General features: G+C 38.8%; 5 protein-coding genes across 9 annotated transcripts in view; 2 read left to right on the top strand and 3 right to left on the bottom strand.

Moving 5' to 3' along the window:
* Positions 1 to 1,626, bottom strand: part of atg2b (autophagy related 2B) — a 31,735-nt gene extending 30,109 nt beyond the window's left edge. For 2 of the 3 annotated variants that reach the window (XM_062042071.1, XM_062042072.1), the window contains exons 1-4: positions 1,437 to 1,625; positions 541 to 921; positions 304 to 466; positions 62 to 214 (exon numbers count right to left, since the gene is read on the bottom strand). In XM_062042071.1, the coding sequence (XP_061898055.1) occupies positions 62 to 214; positions 304 to 466; positions 541 to 702 (478 nt within the window). In that variant the 5' untranslated portion in view covers positions 703 to 921; positions 1,437 to 1,625. Of the gene's footprint in view, positions 1 to 61; positions 215 to 303; positions 467 to 540; positions 922 to 1,436 lie in introns of all 3 variants that reach the window. The other variant, XM_062042073.1, reaches the window with a different exon arrangement.
* Positions 1,627 to 1,655: 29 nt separating this feature from the next.
* On the top strand, positions 1,656 to 7,603 carry gskip (gsk3b interacting protein). Its single transcript, XM_062042080.1, has 3 exons — positions 1,656 to 1,893; positions 3,381 to 3,625; positions 6,770 to 7,603. Exons 2-3 carry the CDS (start codon positions 3,383 to 3,385, stop codon positions 6,926 to 6,928), a joined length of 402 nt encoding a protein of 133 aa, XP_061898064.1. The 5' UTR covers positions 1,656 to 1,893; positions 3,381 to 3,382; the 3' UTR covers positions 6,929 to 7,603.
* A 33-nt stretch (positions 7,604 to 7,636) lies between these two features.
* Positions 7,637 to 10,071, bottom strand: LOC133646570 (NPC intracellular cholesterol transporter 2-like). The gene is made up of 5 exons (XM_062042079.1): positions 9,910 to 10,071; positions 9,598 to 9,701; positions 9,395 to 9,502; positions 9,146 to 9,318; positions 7,637 to 8,104 (listed from the first exon to the last, which is right to left on the bottom strand). Exons 2-5 carry the CDS (start codon positions 9,677 to 9,679, stop codon positions 8,018 to 8,020), a joined length of 450 nt encoding a protein of 149 aa, XP_061898063.1. The 5' UTR covers positions 9,680 to 9,701; positions 9,910 to 10,071; the 3' UTR covers positions 7,637 to 8,017.
* A 195-nt stretch (positions 10,072 to 10,266) lies between these two features.
* Positions 10,267 to 12,994, top strand: isca2 (iron-sulfur cluster assembly 2). Of its 2 annotated transcripts, none has more exons than XM_062042077.1 (4): positions 10,267 to 10,401; positions 10,569 to 10,746; positions 11,702 to 11,817; positions 11,897 to 12,990. In XM_062042077.1, exons 1-4 carry the CDS (start codon positions 10,340 to 10,342, stop codon positions 12,069 to 12,071), a joined length of 531 nt encoding a protein of 176 aa, XP_061898061.1. In that variant the 5' UTR covers positions 10,267 to 10,339; the 3' UTR covers positions 12,072 to 12,990. The 2 variants fall into 2 exon arrangements, with proteins under 2 accessions (XP_061898061.1, XP_061898062.1); XM_062042078.1 differs by having other exon boundaries at positions 10,301 to 10,401; positions 10,556 to 10,746; positions 11,897 to 12,994.
* A 96-nt stretch (positions 12,995 to 13,090) lies between these two features.
* The window catches only part of eml5 (EMAP like 5), a 119,861-nt gene continuing 118,567 nt past the window's right edge, over positions 13,091 to 14,384 (bottom strand). For both annotated transcript variants that reach the window (XM_062042075.1, XM_062042076.1), the window contains 2 exons: positions 14,242 to 14,342; positions 13,091 to 14,158 (listed from right to left, as the gene is read on the bottom strand). In XM_062042075.1, the coding sequence (XP_061898059.1) occupies positions 14,122 to 14,158; positions 14,242 to 14,342 (138 nt within the window). In that variant the 3' untranslated portion in view covers positions 13,091 to 14,121. The remainder of the gene's footprint in view (positions 14,159 to 14,241; positions 14,343 to 14,384) is intronic.

Below are 14,384 nucleotides of genomic sequence, written 5' to 3'. Positions count from 1 at the left end.
TACATTGGTGCACATGTAAGAATCTTATGTTTCTCAGGAGCAAGTGTTTCATGTCCAGAACCTGTTTCTATAGTTTCTGCAAACTTTTCCAGTCCTTCAAATGGCTGAAAGCTCTCTCCCATATCATCTGTGAGTTTCTGGCTCAGACATTCTTTAGCCAGTTGCATGCTGCTCGTCATGAAGCTGGACCAGTACATGGGCTCAGTGCCAGACGCTAAAAATGTTTTGCCAGAAGGTGAGGCATGATGTGAAACCAATGTGAAAACAACATATGAATCAATAGATGATCTAAAACGGTCTTACCTATTCTTGGCCTTGGTCTAAACACCATTTCCAAACCTTTGACCTCGAGAGAGCAGTTTTCCTGTAGCAAGGCCGCCCACGGGACGGTTAGTGAAATAGTCTGAATGAATCCTGCTATGATCTCAAAGGGAGCATCTGCTGTCTCTAGGAGCTCATTTAGAGACTGAAAACAAGAGACAATGTTGACTCAGATGCTAGACAATACAATTACTTGCTGGACAAATAAAATCAACATACCCATTTATCCAGTGGCACTTGTGCCAGTGATCCCGTGCCTTGATATAGATCTAAACTGAGCTGATCCAAACTCAGTTTTTCTTGAAGAAAGTTGCCAAGGTACCGGTGCAAGAGGTACCTGCATGCCCGCTTTTTAATTGACTCTGAAAATGGCCAAGGCATCTTGACTCAAGTGTGCGTAGTGCAAAAATAAAGAAAGAAGTTGTTTTTTAGCTCTGTGCCCAAATGTGAATGTCAAATGGTTATGAATTAAGCACGGTTATTTCATCCTGTTGACAAGTCAAAAAAGATGAGCTCAGACATCCTTCACATCCCACAATGAGGGACTTTTTGGAGGATGAGGATCTGAGAAGACAGTGGTCTGACTCCTGTTTACTGCACCTATGGACAGAAACACATGATTACAGACAGTTTACATCAAAGACAAACAATATTGGTGTTACGATACTGAACTTAAAAGCATATCGTGCAATGTTCCAGCACATTGCCCTAAACAAACGTTACAAATAACAGTACAGAACAGTTATTCTTCTTAATGACCCACTTTGCCTATCGGGAAGGGGGAAACGCACTTGCGAAATAGCTTTTAGCGTGCCAACAAGCTGCTAGTCATGAGCTGCGTAGCAGAGCTGTCACGGCAGGAGATGCGCTTAACTGCTCAGGGGGACAAAAAGGCATGTCATTTGTTAGCCGCTGGGCTAGCAAGTACAAGGCTATCAAGCTAGTTAGCCAGCACATAAAGAATCCAGAGAGCCAACATAAGCTATGGTTTACATGTATCTAGTTAGTTGGCTAAAATACGCTATACAGGTCACACTATTATCCTAAACAAGACAGTCTCGCTAAGTCATCACGTATGTGAACAAAGCGAGTTAATATACAGGTGAATAAATTACCTTGATAATGTGTTGTTTACAAACACTCTCATGACTCCGCACGTCCTGAGTCTTCACACTCCCCGGATGGTTGACGGTAGTTAGGTTGGAGTAGCAGCAGCGAGAGATATAGTGTTTTTGAATGATGCCGTCTGATTCGTCTACCCAAACTTCAGTCAGAAAACAAACCAATTGCATCGCGCTTTTGAACACTTCCGGCAGCCCCTGTTAGACATGTGGGCGGGACCAAACTAGCTGCGTCATAACAAGGCGAAGTCATGCAGCGCACTCACTTAATCTGGGATTGTTTTAACGTAGATATTTACAACTCAAATATACTAGCCTGACACTTTGGAGCTGAGATTTCGGTAAGTTTAAAGAATCAAAAGGTTTCCCATCACGAGTAAGCGCAACCCGCCGCTACGGAGAGCTTATAGTGGGCTAGAATCTTCCACGGAGGAAAACAACCAGCGAGGAGGTGAGAAAAACGAGCGCATTAAAAATACTGCATTTCACTATTCAATTGCAATTGAATGAAACCTAAATATTGACCTCGACACATTCATGACGGAAACTCATTCACTTGTGGCCTACACAACGTGGGGTTGTTTGCCAGCCGCGAGAAACGATGGGAAATGAAGCAAAAAGTAGACATTTTAATAAGATAAACGTCGTAATGTGTTTCCCAAACGTTGGTAATTGCTTTAAAGTTGCCATAAAGCAAACTGGTATATCGGCCAACTGTTACGTTCACGTTACCTCGTAAATGAGAGAAATCAGATGGTAATGACGTCAGATACGATAATCGAAATTCTAACTGTACAGAATTGAATACAAGACGACACCTCTTTTTCAAGAATTTGGAAAATCTTTTGAAGACACCATTTAAATGGAAAGAAAAATCAGATTTCTTAGCTGTTTTAACAGTTTTATGACTCTGCTTCATTGATCACCATCAGATATGGTTGTGTTTCCACGTGCGGTTCGGTACTGTGGTCTGGTTTAACCAGATTATTTTTATTCTGGATGCAGTGTACCTAAATAATATGATCCTACACAAGAGTCACAGATTATAACCAGTGTTGAAGCTGTGTTATGATATGAGCCCATGGATACCTTCTAAATGGGGTTACATTATTCACATTAACTAGCTGCTAAATGTTAAATCTGCAAATAATACAAATATAAATAATTATTTCACATCCAACCGAGAAAACATTTTTATTCAATTATCATTAGAATATCTTGCTTAAAGCTGCAAAGAAAAAAATAAAATCTACTATTTCCAAAAACACAACATAATGAACAATTACTGTATAAAATTACATAATAATAAAATAGAAATTCAGTTAACTTATATTAAAGCAAGTCATCAACCAGCATCACACATTTTGCGTTGGTGTATTACATAAACGCAAAAGTAAAATGTGCTAGATACAAACTAACAGCTGGTGTGCAGGAAGTGAAGTGAAGTGAATTATATTTATATAGCGCTTTTCTCTAGTGACTCAAAGCGCTTTACATAGTGAAACCCAATATCTAAGTTACATTTAAACCAGTGTGGGTGGCACTGGGAGCAGGTGGGTAAAGTGTCTTGCCCAAGGACACAACAGCAGTGACTAGGATGGCGGAAGCGGGGATCGAACCTGCAACCCTCAAGTTGCTGGCACGGCCACTCTACCAACCGAGCTATACCGCCCCAAGGAAATATACCTTGACACACATAAGACAAGACAACTTGTTTGAAAAATGATTATAAAAGGTAACTCACACTCAGACCAGCCATTCCAACGACATTACAATGGTACAGAAGTGTAGACAAAAATGGACAGGAATGTGTATTTTGATTTTATGAGACAACACCAGCTGTTGATAAGAGCTCATGGTTCAAGTCTTATGTTGACTGTTACATTCTTCTTGTTTTGATAACACAGTAAAGTGCACTGCTTTGACTCGTTTTACAAGGGATGGAAGTGGACTGCCAGCCCGAGGAATCCATGGTGTCCGCTTTTGAAGATGACTGCGTGTTGCTTTGCGACGTCAAGGACATGAGACTAGAGGCGGAGGCTGTGGTCAACGATGTCCTTTTTGCCGTAATCCAAATGCAGGTGTCCAAACACCTCAGCAGTACATCAGAAGTGGCCTATATAAATGTGGAAACTAGAGAAGGGAACCGCTTTTGTCTGGAGCTCACAGAAGCAGGACTGAGGGTGAGATAGATTTGTGCTAATTAAATCATGAATATGGTGATGAGTTTAAAACCATGTCCCCACAAACACAGATATTTAAAAAAATTACAAGTGTAGTTGGAAAACGGTCCACATTTTGTCCAATCAGAAGCCCAGAAAAGTAGCCACTGTTGATTCGGTGGCTTTACGACTCTGTTGATATGATCATGTTTTTTGCTTCTGTTTATTATCATATACTGGACGTACAATGACATGTACATTATCTTTAAAATCAGTGCACACTTACACAGAGCCCAGGAAAGAGCCGACAGTGCGCAAAAGTGCATGTGCTGTTGCACTTAATGACAGCCAACACTTGTGGAGTTATAACGCATTTAATCATCAATATAGTGCTATATTACATGTTATTACATATTAAATTACATGAAGTGTGCATTATCTTTAACACCCTTGCACACTAACAAGAAGCTCCGGAAACATCTTGAAGGTTTTTTAAGAGCCTACAGCACACATGCCCTGCTGCACAAAATAAAACCAACTCTTGTGGGGATATAGTGATATATTACATGTGCAATGAAGTGCACATTTTTCGTTAACGTCAGCATACACGAACAAAGAGCCCAGAAAACATCATGAAGCTTTTTTTAGTCACCCAGGTGCGTTATAAAACCCACGCACCGTCACACACCCATCTACTGCTGCAAAAATGGAACCAACACACGTAAGTAAACAACTTGATAATCTGTTGTTAAATAAGGGTTCAAAACTTGAGATAATGTCGTACCTTTCTTATGATACAAAGAAAAAAGTATTGCTTGTCAAAGTTGTCCCATCACCTGGAGGTCCGACTGGGATCTTATTCAAAACACTGTCATTGGCGCCGGCGGTAGTGTCGCAACATAAATGGAACGTGTAGCAGCAGCAGTGTCCATCAATGCCCATTTTGATGTCTACATTCTCTGAGTATGTTTAAAGCCAATGGTGTTTACTGTTGTACGGCGCAAGCCATAAGTGTCTGTTTAAGCCGTCCACGAGGACACGTTGAGGACAGAGTTTTGAAACTCTTCACCCAGGCCAAAAAAGTTTGTGTTCACATGGCCTAAGAATCACTAGTTGGACTGTCAATGAAGGAAGACAATGACGGCGATTCAGAGAAAAAGGCGATGTTTTTAGATTGGTGCTCACTGCTTATGCCAAGTAAGGTCATAAGATTATTTTTTGGAGAGCTAAGTAAAGTCATATATACAGTATATACCATGACTGAGAAATGTTGTTGAGATGCAGAATTCATGTTCACATTTTAGCCTTCTGTTTGCCAAGTCTTTGCCCAAATAACTATGGTATTTATTATTTATTTTGTCAAGTAATCAAAGCAGATATTTTGCTTCATGACACAAATTGTCATCATGAGCAGTATTTAATGCTCTTGTGGGCAAATGGCGAACATACAAGATTATTTCACTATATTATTAGCACAATAAATGTGCTTTTTGTACAGTTGTTGATCTCATAAAAATATTTGAATGGTAATATTTTATATACATGCTGCTTAAGATCAAAACATTGGCGCTCCAACCGTGTTATCAACTCCCAAAGTAGATGTAATAATTTTCTAAATTCCTAACATGATTTTATCCAAGGAAATATTGTGCTGCAATCCACATTTTCTGGTCTTTAGTTCTCAAAAAATACTTTTCACTGGATGGCCACGAACAAAGTCAAAGACTTAACTACTGACCTATTTATAAATGAATATCATTCATTTAGAAATGATCAAAATAAACAATATTTCGGTGACCCACCACATTGTAACTGCATGTACAATATAACTCATACAGCTCTATATATTCATATGTAAGTTCTGAAAAATATACAATGTATCCAGAATTAGAGCGTTGATGTATTTTATAATGCATATGTTTTTTCATCATAGTGGTGGTGACACAATCAGGTGTCACTGTTTGTCTCTTAAAAACTTTGCATTGTGCAAAGTTTATGGCTAGGCTAGGATAGACTATTAATCCCACAATTGAAAAATTATGTGGTTGTAGTACAACTACAAAAAGTCCATACACATTTGGTAAAACATTAGAAAACAAGAGGGAAATATTACAGAACACAAAGGACATAAAATACATTAAAGGTAAGTACATTTATACAACACTTCTCACAGAGAGCTCAAAAAGTGCTTTACATGGTAAAATACAAATAGTACAACCAAAACAAGCATACTGCATGCTGTAACAGAAACAGCAAAATAAAATGTGGTAGTAAAAAATATATATATACAATAATAAAAAATGTTTATTGAATATTACTGGAATGCACACTTAAATGTTTTCTACTGCATTTTATAAATGTCAACAGAAGGTGCCGTTCTCAGCTCATAAAAGAGTGTTCCACCATTTAGTGGCAACTGACTCAAAGGCTATATCACCTTTACTTTTTAATTTTGTACGAGATACAAAAAGCAGAGCACAGAGCTGATGCAACCAGCTGCTACTTCAGCGGCACCATTACTAAATATTATGAAAAATGAGCAATAAATCATACGTATTGCGCACATACGATTGCACCATGTATAGACAAACAACAAAACTAAATTTTAACACCCACATAGACCGCGGTGGCCTCTGCAGTGCTTCATGCTATTGTCGGTGGTGGAGTGTCACAGCTAGAGACAGGATAAAACCCAACCAAATAACAAAGAGCACAAACTCTGTCCTAGGATGCCCACTATCCCCCGGCCAATGTCCTGTCCACGCGGATAATCTGTCTCCGGTGACCTAAGGGTCGGATACATGCTCATTGAGCTCCATGAAGCTCATCCATCCTGACGCTTAACGCTAACGCCGCATCTCCTCCGGTCTCTCCACGCAGACTCATGTGTGGCAGAGAGGCAGCAGTTTACAAAAAAGAACCAAAAAGCACAGCAGAAGTCACAAAAATGCTCGCCCCTGTTGCGCAATCTCGAAGGGGCCTGAACCAAAAGGCAAAAAACCGCATGAAAACAAGAGAGAAACATCCAAAACACAAATGAAAGATACACAAGATTGAGTAGCGTCAACTCTGATTGTGGTGGGCCATATGGGAAACACTGGGTCTGTCTAAGCACCTTTACAGTACTAAGTTGTTCTAATAAATGTTTTTCGTTCATGCAAATAGGTGGTGGGCTACGCTTTTAACCATGTGGACGAGGACCTGAACACACAGTATCACGAGACAGTGTACTCACTACTGGACACCCTGAGTCCAGGCTACAGGGAAGCCTTTGGGAATGCTTTGCTCCAGCGACTAGAAAACCTCAAGCAAAATGGACAGTAAATGCACTCACAAAGCTGCAGAAATGTTTGGTCACATCCAAGAATACAGAATGGAATGTTAAACAATTCGCTATAATAGGGGGTGCTATCCCTATCAATCCTGCTTTGTTCCATATCACCCAATGAGTGACTACATGGTAGTTCATACCTAACTGGTTGGCTGGCTGCTTGGGCTCGATTGAAACAATCTGCTGTTGACTTTGCTGCGGAAAAAATGTTCAGCTTCTCATGCTGCATATTTGCATCCGTGCAATTCTGCATCTTTTATACTAATGGCGTTGCAGATGGGACCCGAGTTTGTCAGCTGTTCAATTTCTTACAATGGTCCTAAGGGCCAAAGCTGAATTTACTTCCTTATTCTGACTGTCTGGTTAGAGAAGTACAACATACCTTTATCTACTTTATTCAAAGACATTTCAAGTTGTAATAAAGCTAGTCTGAAGTTGATCTGCATAGCACAATGCATTGAATGACCATTTGGCATTTAATAGTGAAATGTGCTTAGCTAAGTAAATGTCTTGCTTTAAAAGCTGAACTTTATAGTGCTGATGTTGTCATTCCTTGCTGCTGGCCTTTGTGCAGACCAATGAAGTTTCTGAATCATGCATTTGTGTGTAATAAACCACTAAAACAGTGACTAAAGTGAGTGTGGGGTAAGAATAAAAAGGTAATTAGACATGTTTTTGGCATTTCAGTCATATTCACAAGATGAAAATAATTATTTATTTTTACCATTTCATTAAAAATGTCGAAAAGTTTGTGTCCCACAGCAAAGATAGCAAGAAATTACAAAAGTGTTACTGTAGCATCCAGAAATGTTTGCAGTGTAAATTCAGACTAAATAGCAGCCATTAATACATTTGCACCATATGAAATGTGGCTTCTGAATTAATGTTGACTGCAATTTTGTCCACGGCCACAACTTTAAACAGAAAAAAGGTGCCGTGCAGTCAAACATGGCAAAGAGATATGAATCATAAAATCAATTTGGTAAGTGAATAAAACAAGAACTTTCTGTAGAATCATTATTGTAGTCATTATTTTTACTAGTCACATTCCCTTAAAAGAAACAACAAGATGTGCAGATCTCCTAATTGACAATCTGCACTGGGAACTTGATGCAGAACAAATCTTGGTTGCTGTCGTCTCTCAGTTCCCACTCCACTACGAGCTTAATCTAGAAGTTGGAAGAAGAAAAAGGCAAAGTGAAACGGGTGCACTTACAACTGCCAAATGATTATTTAAAAAAAAAAAGGGAAGTCAAAATAAACTACTGCCTAGTTTCAGAACAGTCAATTTCTCAGTTAAAGAGAAGTGGGCTGCACTTTTGTAACTACCACAAACAAACAGCTTAATTACGCAATCCATTTAACATGAGGATCAAAAAGATATAAATCAATTTAAAAATAAATACTCAATAAAATGAAGCACCATTACAGATATATACAATTTATAAAACAATTACAAAAAACATTTGGTGGAAAGTTGGAAACCACTGCAAATGGGCTTCATTGCCAGCTAAAGGACTAGGATGGAATAATATTAAATTAAACATTTTGTTGTTGGCAAGATTATGCCAATCTAATATTTGATGTATGTGTGGATCCAAATGCTAATTAAAGGGGTATAGATTATGGCTTTTCTTATTTAGGGCACAAGTTTATCAGCAAATAATGCATGTAAAATTTAGAAATAGTGTGTAAAATTGGCAGATGTTTGGCTTATGCTGAGGGGTCTTTTACCCACAACTATGTCCATCATTTTGCTACAAGAATAGGTTGCAACTACTGCATGTATTAGTAAATATTATTTGGTAAGGTACAGCTGTATACAGATTTCCCACATAGAGTACATGTTAAAAGGTGCAGCATACAACAACTAGCATGTTACAAATAGTTTAAGAGAACATATTTAACCAATATATGCACGATGTTTGGCACAAGTAGAAGTTAAACTTGGTTAACATTGCAATTTGTGGCCAAAAAAAAAGATGACTGGCGTTTAAGCTGTCAATCACAGCTGCCATGCCTGTAGTCACGCTCCTACTCCGTGAACAAATGCAGTGAACCCTAGCTTTTGGATACTGGGAGACATAAGACTAACTATAAAGCCAAGGAGAAGCCTGAGCTTGAAAACCCGGGGATGTAACGCTACGCAACTATATTCAAATGACTTCATTTTGGTTGATATGGCGCTTAATATTGAACAGGAGCCTTACCGCAGGATACTCCGTCTTGACCGGCAGAGCGTTCACATAGTGATAGCCTTCCTCCTTCTGGATGGGACACTTGATTCCAGACTCGCAGCCGTCCTGGATGGGGATTGGGAAGGGGATAGGAACTCCGCCGATGACGCCATGGACTAAAGCTTTGCTTGTCTTGCTCACCACAGCTACCACCAACCAAACCGAGTTAGTGAGATTAAAAGAGGACTTTGTGGAAAACATACGTGAATAAGCATCACTCACCACTATTGAAGGTCACATTAACACTGTAGGACTGTCCTTTGTGGAGCTGGCAAGGCTGAGTGGCACAAGGGTTAATGTCCACAATGGTCACTTTGCCTGCGGATGAGCCTGAAGACAATCAAGAGATAAGGTTGACCTTTTAAACATTCCAATGTTTGTTTCTACTGAATCCTTGAGTGATTCGACTTGAACAGCAAACTTACCACAATCGATGTACTTGACTGGATCTGCACAGGTGAGTCCCATTAAGCACAGCAAAACAACGAAGCCAGCTCTTAAGTCCATGTTGATTTTCCCTTTAGACCACCTAAAAGAAAGAACATAACAGATTTTGTCAAAGGGCGCGCTGCGGCTTTTAAAAATAAAGTTGGCACACGTTGTTCAATATTGTGACCACTTGACTTCTCTTCTATTGAAGTTTAATGAAACACCAAAAAATAGTATCAACATAATTACCCTCAAAATTCACTTCACGTACATTAACGTTAAGAAAATAGACACAGAAATGTTTTTACCCTGTGTAATGTATGTCCACTTGTTTTGGCAGTGACAAACTGTGGCGAACCACAGCCCAGTACTTTTTATTTCCTCCTATCACGAGATCAAAATGACGCCTAGTTTAAAAAAAGTGTACCCAACATTTAGTCTGAAAGGATAAGTGTTTGGTCAAATGAATCGTAATAAATTAAAACAAAATAATATAAAAATTTAGTGTCATAAAAATTCACCTGAATCTATATATTAGACGTTTTTTGTTTGTAGAAAAAGGTTAAAAACTGAAGAGTTGTGCCTGAAAGACAAAACCACGGTCTTGAAATCAATCCAAACTTCTTACACCCGCCCACACCATACGTCCTTGATTGACAGGTCTATGAACAAATCATGTTTTGCATTAGCCAATAGCGTGTTTCTGTCATTTGAGGCGGGACTTCCTTGTTGTTTGTTATGAAAGTACTAGAACTAGCTATGATATCTGCGTCAAAGTCAAAAGTGATAAGCCTTCTAAGGTAATATTATGCTCTTTGTCTATGTAGATGACATCATTATATACATTTTACAAACATTGGAGCTTGCTTTTTTTTACGTCAGCGTGCTTACAGTCCGACGTTTTTCGGACTAACTTAAGTTAACCACAGTTTTGTATCACATTTGACCTTCCAGTGATGTTTTACAGAGCTTCTGCTCTCCTGAATCACATCACCGCGAGACAGCGCGTTCCTCGGACCCTGCAGAGCCCTCAGCTCCTTTCCAGCAGTGAAATGGTTGCGTTTAGCAGCACCTCAAGTCAGCTGAAGCCAGAAGATTCAGGTCCTTCTGAAGACAAGGTCAACCTCACTGAGTCATGCGTCAAGGTAAACATGTCTTTGTGCCGTTTTTATTAACCCTTTTTTAATTATAAGCAGCGTTATGAAAATAACTGGTTATTGTTCCTGTGTTGTCTTCACTTTTTTTGCAGCCTTTTCAGTTTTGCATTTTAACGTAGACACAAATTCAAAGGAATTGCATAATTTGAAAAGAGAGTCACAGTTGTGTCTGAAGTCCTAAGGCACCTGTTTACGACCCCTATCTAGATTTTAATAGGCCAGGCAGGGCACAGTGTAGAGATACAAATAATAAAAGAGTGTGTAAAAAGGCATAATGTAATTTACTAATGTTGATACTACTACCTAGTGATGGTTAAACGTTGTCTCAGTGAGTGTATGGCAAACACACTAGCTGTATTGACACTGCACTCTGTCAGTGTTACATAATGGCCATCCGTCATCAACTGGAAAAAAATAGTCACTACATTGTACTTGCAAATAAAATGAATAGTTAGCACATATAAGTGCTTGTTATTTTCAAATATATAGCCGTGCATAAAATAATATAAAACGCACAACTCTGGTCAATGAGCAAAATGGCAAAAAGGAAAACATTTTTTGGCATTATTAGGTCAAAATGATCTCACACTTCCTTTTTCTTAGTTTTATTTGATCGATGATGGAGATGAAAACCAATGTCAAACGTGGCACTAGTGAGCCTGATGAACAGTTTGGTACTTAGCAGTCTAATGACACTATCGGTCACATGTTTTTTCTTTCTTAAAGTGACACACACACACACACACACACACACATTGAGACTTCGAGGGACACAGTATCACTCCTTGTGTTTTAAGAGGCATCAATGCTTCAGTATTTTCTGTCCCATCGCTACTAAAAACTCAAAAGCTTCAAATAATTAATTTTTCAGTTAGCGTTTAGACACCCCTGGTGTGTTTGTTTTAGTACGGTAGTTAACGTTGTGTTCATGTCCATATTTCAGAGGCTTGGTGAGATCATGGGGAAAGGCGAGTACCTGAGAATTCATGTAGAAGGAGGAGGCTGCTCTGGTTTCCAGTACAAATTCTCAGTTGATAGTAAAAGGAATGAGGATGACCGGTACAGTATTTTTTCTCTAATTTTGGTTTCACTGAAATCCTTGGGATGTTTAATTAATGAGTATCCACATCTCATTCAGAGTGTTTGAGGAGGGCGGCGTGGGCATCGTTGTGGACCAGGATAGTCTGGAGTTTGTGAAAGGAGCCACGGTGGATTTCAGCCAAGAACTCATCCGCGCCACCTTTTTAGTACTCAAAAATCCTCGAGCTGATCATGGCTGCTCCTGCGGCAGCTCCTTCTCGGTTAAACTTTAACATTTATCGGCTGCATCACCTTGGCAATACTCCCTGCACTACTGGGGTACCAGCTTCTTACACACAAAGTATATTCATTTCAACGGACAACCATCGCAAGGCTTTTACTTTGTAATCTGTGACAATTATTTAATTATTGGCAGTATTGTCAATAACCATATTTAGCTTGTAACAGATTCCTATATGGTAAAGTATCAGCTGAAATGTGTTTTAAGTTTTTAATTCATGCATGTACGATATGTAAATAGCCAAACAAATCCTATTTATGCGGTTGAAAATAAAAAAGTTAAGAATTATTTTCAATGTAATTTTTTGTTGATAGGCATGATTATTGTTGATTAATCATGCCTTGAAGTAAATGAAACATGACATCTGATACAAGTACACGGACCTACATTATTCTGCTCAATGCAACTCTAGCATAACGTAGCTTAAATTCCGCATTGAGTTTTAAGATTTTAGTCCTGACATTCTGTGCGTTGCATGGTGGGGCCCCTCAGTACATCACTGATTTGCTATGCCCCTACTCCTCAGGGCGCATCCTGCAGTCTTCAGGCCAGGGTCTTCTAAAGATGTTGTTTTAAAACCTGTGGAGACCTGGCAGTCCAGGCTATAGCTCCCAGACTCTGGAACAATTTGCACCAGTCCCTCCGTGATCTTGACTTGTGTTGAAACTTTTAAGAAACATTTGAAAACTTCTCTTTTTAGTAAAGCTTTTAGTTAATGCACCTTTTTACTATAATTTTTAATCCACTTTGTATCCTTTTTATGATGTTGCCCCTGTTGTTTTAATTGAATTGGTTTTTTTACTTCACCTATGTTTTGTACAGCGCTTTGTGATTTTATCTGTGAAAAGCGCTGTATAAATAACATATACATACTTACTTACTTACATAAAAACAGGAGTCCAGAACTTTGCAAATTATTTCATCCCTCTGATGATATTTTTGAAAAGTGCAGCATAATTTCCCTTTGGAAAGTTTTTCCCAAAAACAAAAAAATAAAGAGACAAAGCAGCCAGGATTTTTTTAATAACAATTGAGCACCAATAGTTTGATGACATTGGTTAAATAAAGTGTTGTATTTGCACACATAACATTATACAGTCACAAGTGAAAAACCCCCTGTTCATGGTTTCTTCTTCTTTTAAATATTAAAGTGGACTTTAAGAAACATTTCACAAAAATATACAAAAAGAATATCTACAAATGGTATTTACACTGGTGTAAATCAAAATATGTAGAATATTGTTTTTATATAGTCGTAAAAGGAGACTTATTTTTCTTGCAGATAAAACATTCCATTAATATATCCAGTTACACAAACACTAACTTTCACCCTTCCTATTGATGAAAATGTGACATTTTCAGTATACATGGTAGCAGCTCTGTAAAGTGATAGAAATATTCGGAACATCAAGTTACAGCTAATTTCCCTTCTGGGGAGACAGATTTTCTTCCATGCACACCCGTTAACAAACACTAACACAGTCATGAAAGGGATTAACCAATCAACAACAACCACTACCATTACCAGCACTACATCACAAGCACGTAGATAATCCATCGGGGTGACACAGTGACTGGGTCGGGTGTACAGTGCATAGTCTGCTTTGGCATGCTGACATCCAGAACATAACAGTGGATGTTACATTCAGGAGGAAGGCCACAGAAGTTGTAAGTAAAAAAATAGAACATACAAATGACCACAACAAAAACAAACCCTCATAACACTCACATTAAGGCTAATTGAGTTTGCTACATGTATTTTTTCAATGGCATTGTTAGTAACACAATAGGCCTTCAACTGGCAGGACTGCCTTTTAGGACACCCATCCCTTAACACATACATACACAATGGATGTTTTTTTTTTTCAGTGATGATGTCATGAGAATAGTGGCTGAATGAATGCCACCTTGGTTTACAATTCACCCTAGTATGTGCACGCACCACGTTTTGAGGCAGTAATTTTCTACTTGAAACGCATCCTTTATGCTTCACTGGAGAGCCACGCTGGGTGGCGAAGGGCAGTGCGGTACAGATGTGGTCCTCAGTGGGGGGCGTGGACACACCTCCACACAAAAAGGCTACAAAAGCAGACAGAAAAAGGGACAGCTGACATTCTGATGGCAAAGTCATTGATGAACTATGTTGTGATTTAAATACATACCTTCTGTCATCTCCACCAGCACTCACCACAAAGCGGTCTCCGCTAGTGATGCGTACATTTGTTAAGTGAGCCGAATGGCCCAAAAAGCGTTTATGTTTTGCCTAAGAAAATATATATAAAAAAGGCACATAATCAATTGCAGT

Source organism: Entelurus aequoreus, linkage group LG03 (assembly GCF_033978785.1).
Source record: "Entelurus aequoreus isolate RoL-2023_Sb linkage group LG03, RoL_Eaeq_v1.1, whole genome shotgun sequence".
Classification (NCBI taxonomy): Eukaryota; Metazoa; Chordata; class Actinopteri; order Syngnathiformes; family Syngnathidae; genus Entelurus; species Entelurus aequoreus.
Note: the sequence above shows the minus strand (reverse complement) of the source record. Positions and strands in the feature narration are given on the sequence as shown.

Coding starts and splice junctions, on each gene's coding strand:
- gskip (XM_062042080.1), top strand. CDS start 3,383: ATGGAAGTGGACTGCCAGCCCGAGGAATCCATGGTGTCCGCTTTTGAA. Junction 3,626..6,769: donor TCACAGAAGCAGGACTGAGG/GTGAGATAGATT, acceptor TCATGCAAATAG/GTGGTGGGCTACGCTTTTAA.
- LOC133646570 (XM_062042079.1), bottom strand. CDS start 9,679: ATGGACTTAAGAGCTGGCTTCGTTGTTTTGCTGTGCTTAATGGGACTC. Junction 9,319..9,394: donor TAATGTGACCTTCAATAGTG/GTGAGTGATGCT, acceptor GGTTGGTGGTAG/CTGTGGTGAGCAAGACAAGC. Junction 8,105..9,145: donor TCAAGACGGAGTATCCTGCG/GTAAGGCTCCTG, acceptor TCCAACTTCTAG/ATTAAGCTCGTAGTGGAGTG.
- isca2 (XM_062042077.1), top strand. CDS start 10,340: ATGAAAGTACTAGAACTAGCTATGATATCTGCGTCAAAGTCAAAAGTG. Junction 10,402..10,568: donor AAAGTGATAAGCCTTCTAAG/GTAATATTATGC, acceptor GATGTTTTACAG/AGCTTCTGCTCTCCTGAATC. Junction 10,747..11,701: donor TCACTGAGTCATGCGTCAAG/GTAAACATGTCT, acceptor TCCATATTTCAG/AGGCTTGGTGAGATCATGGG.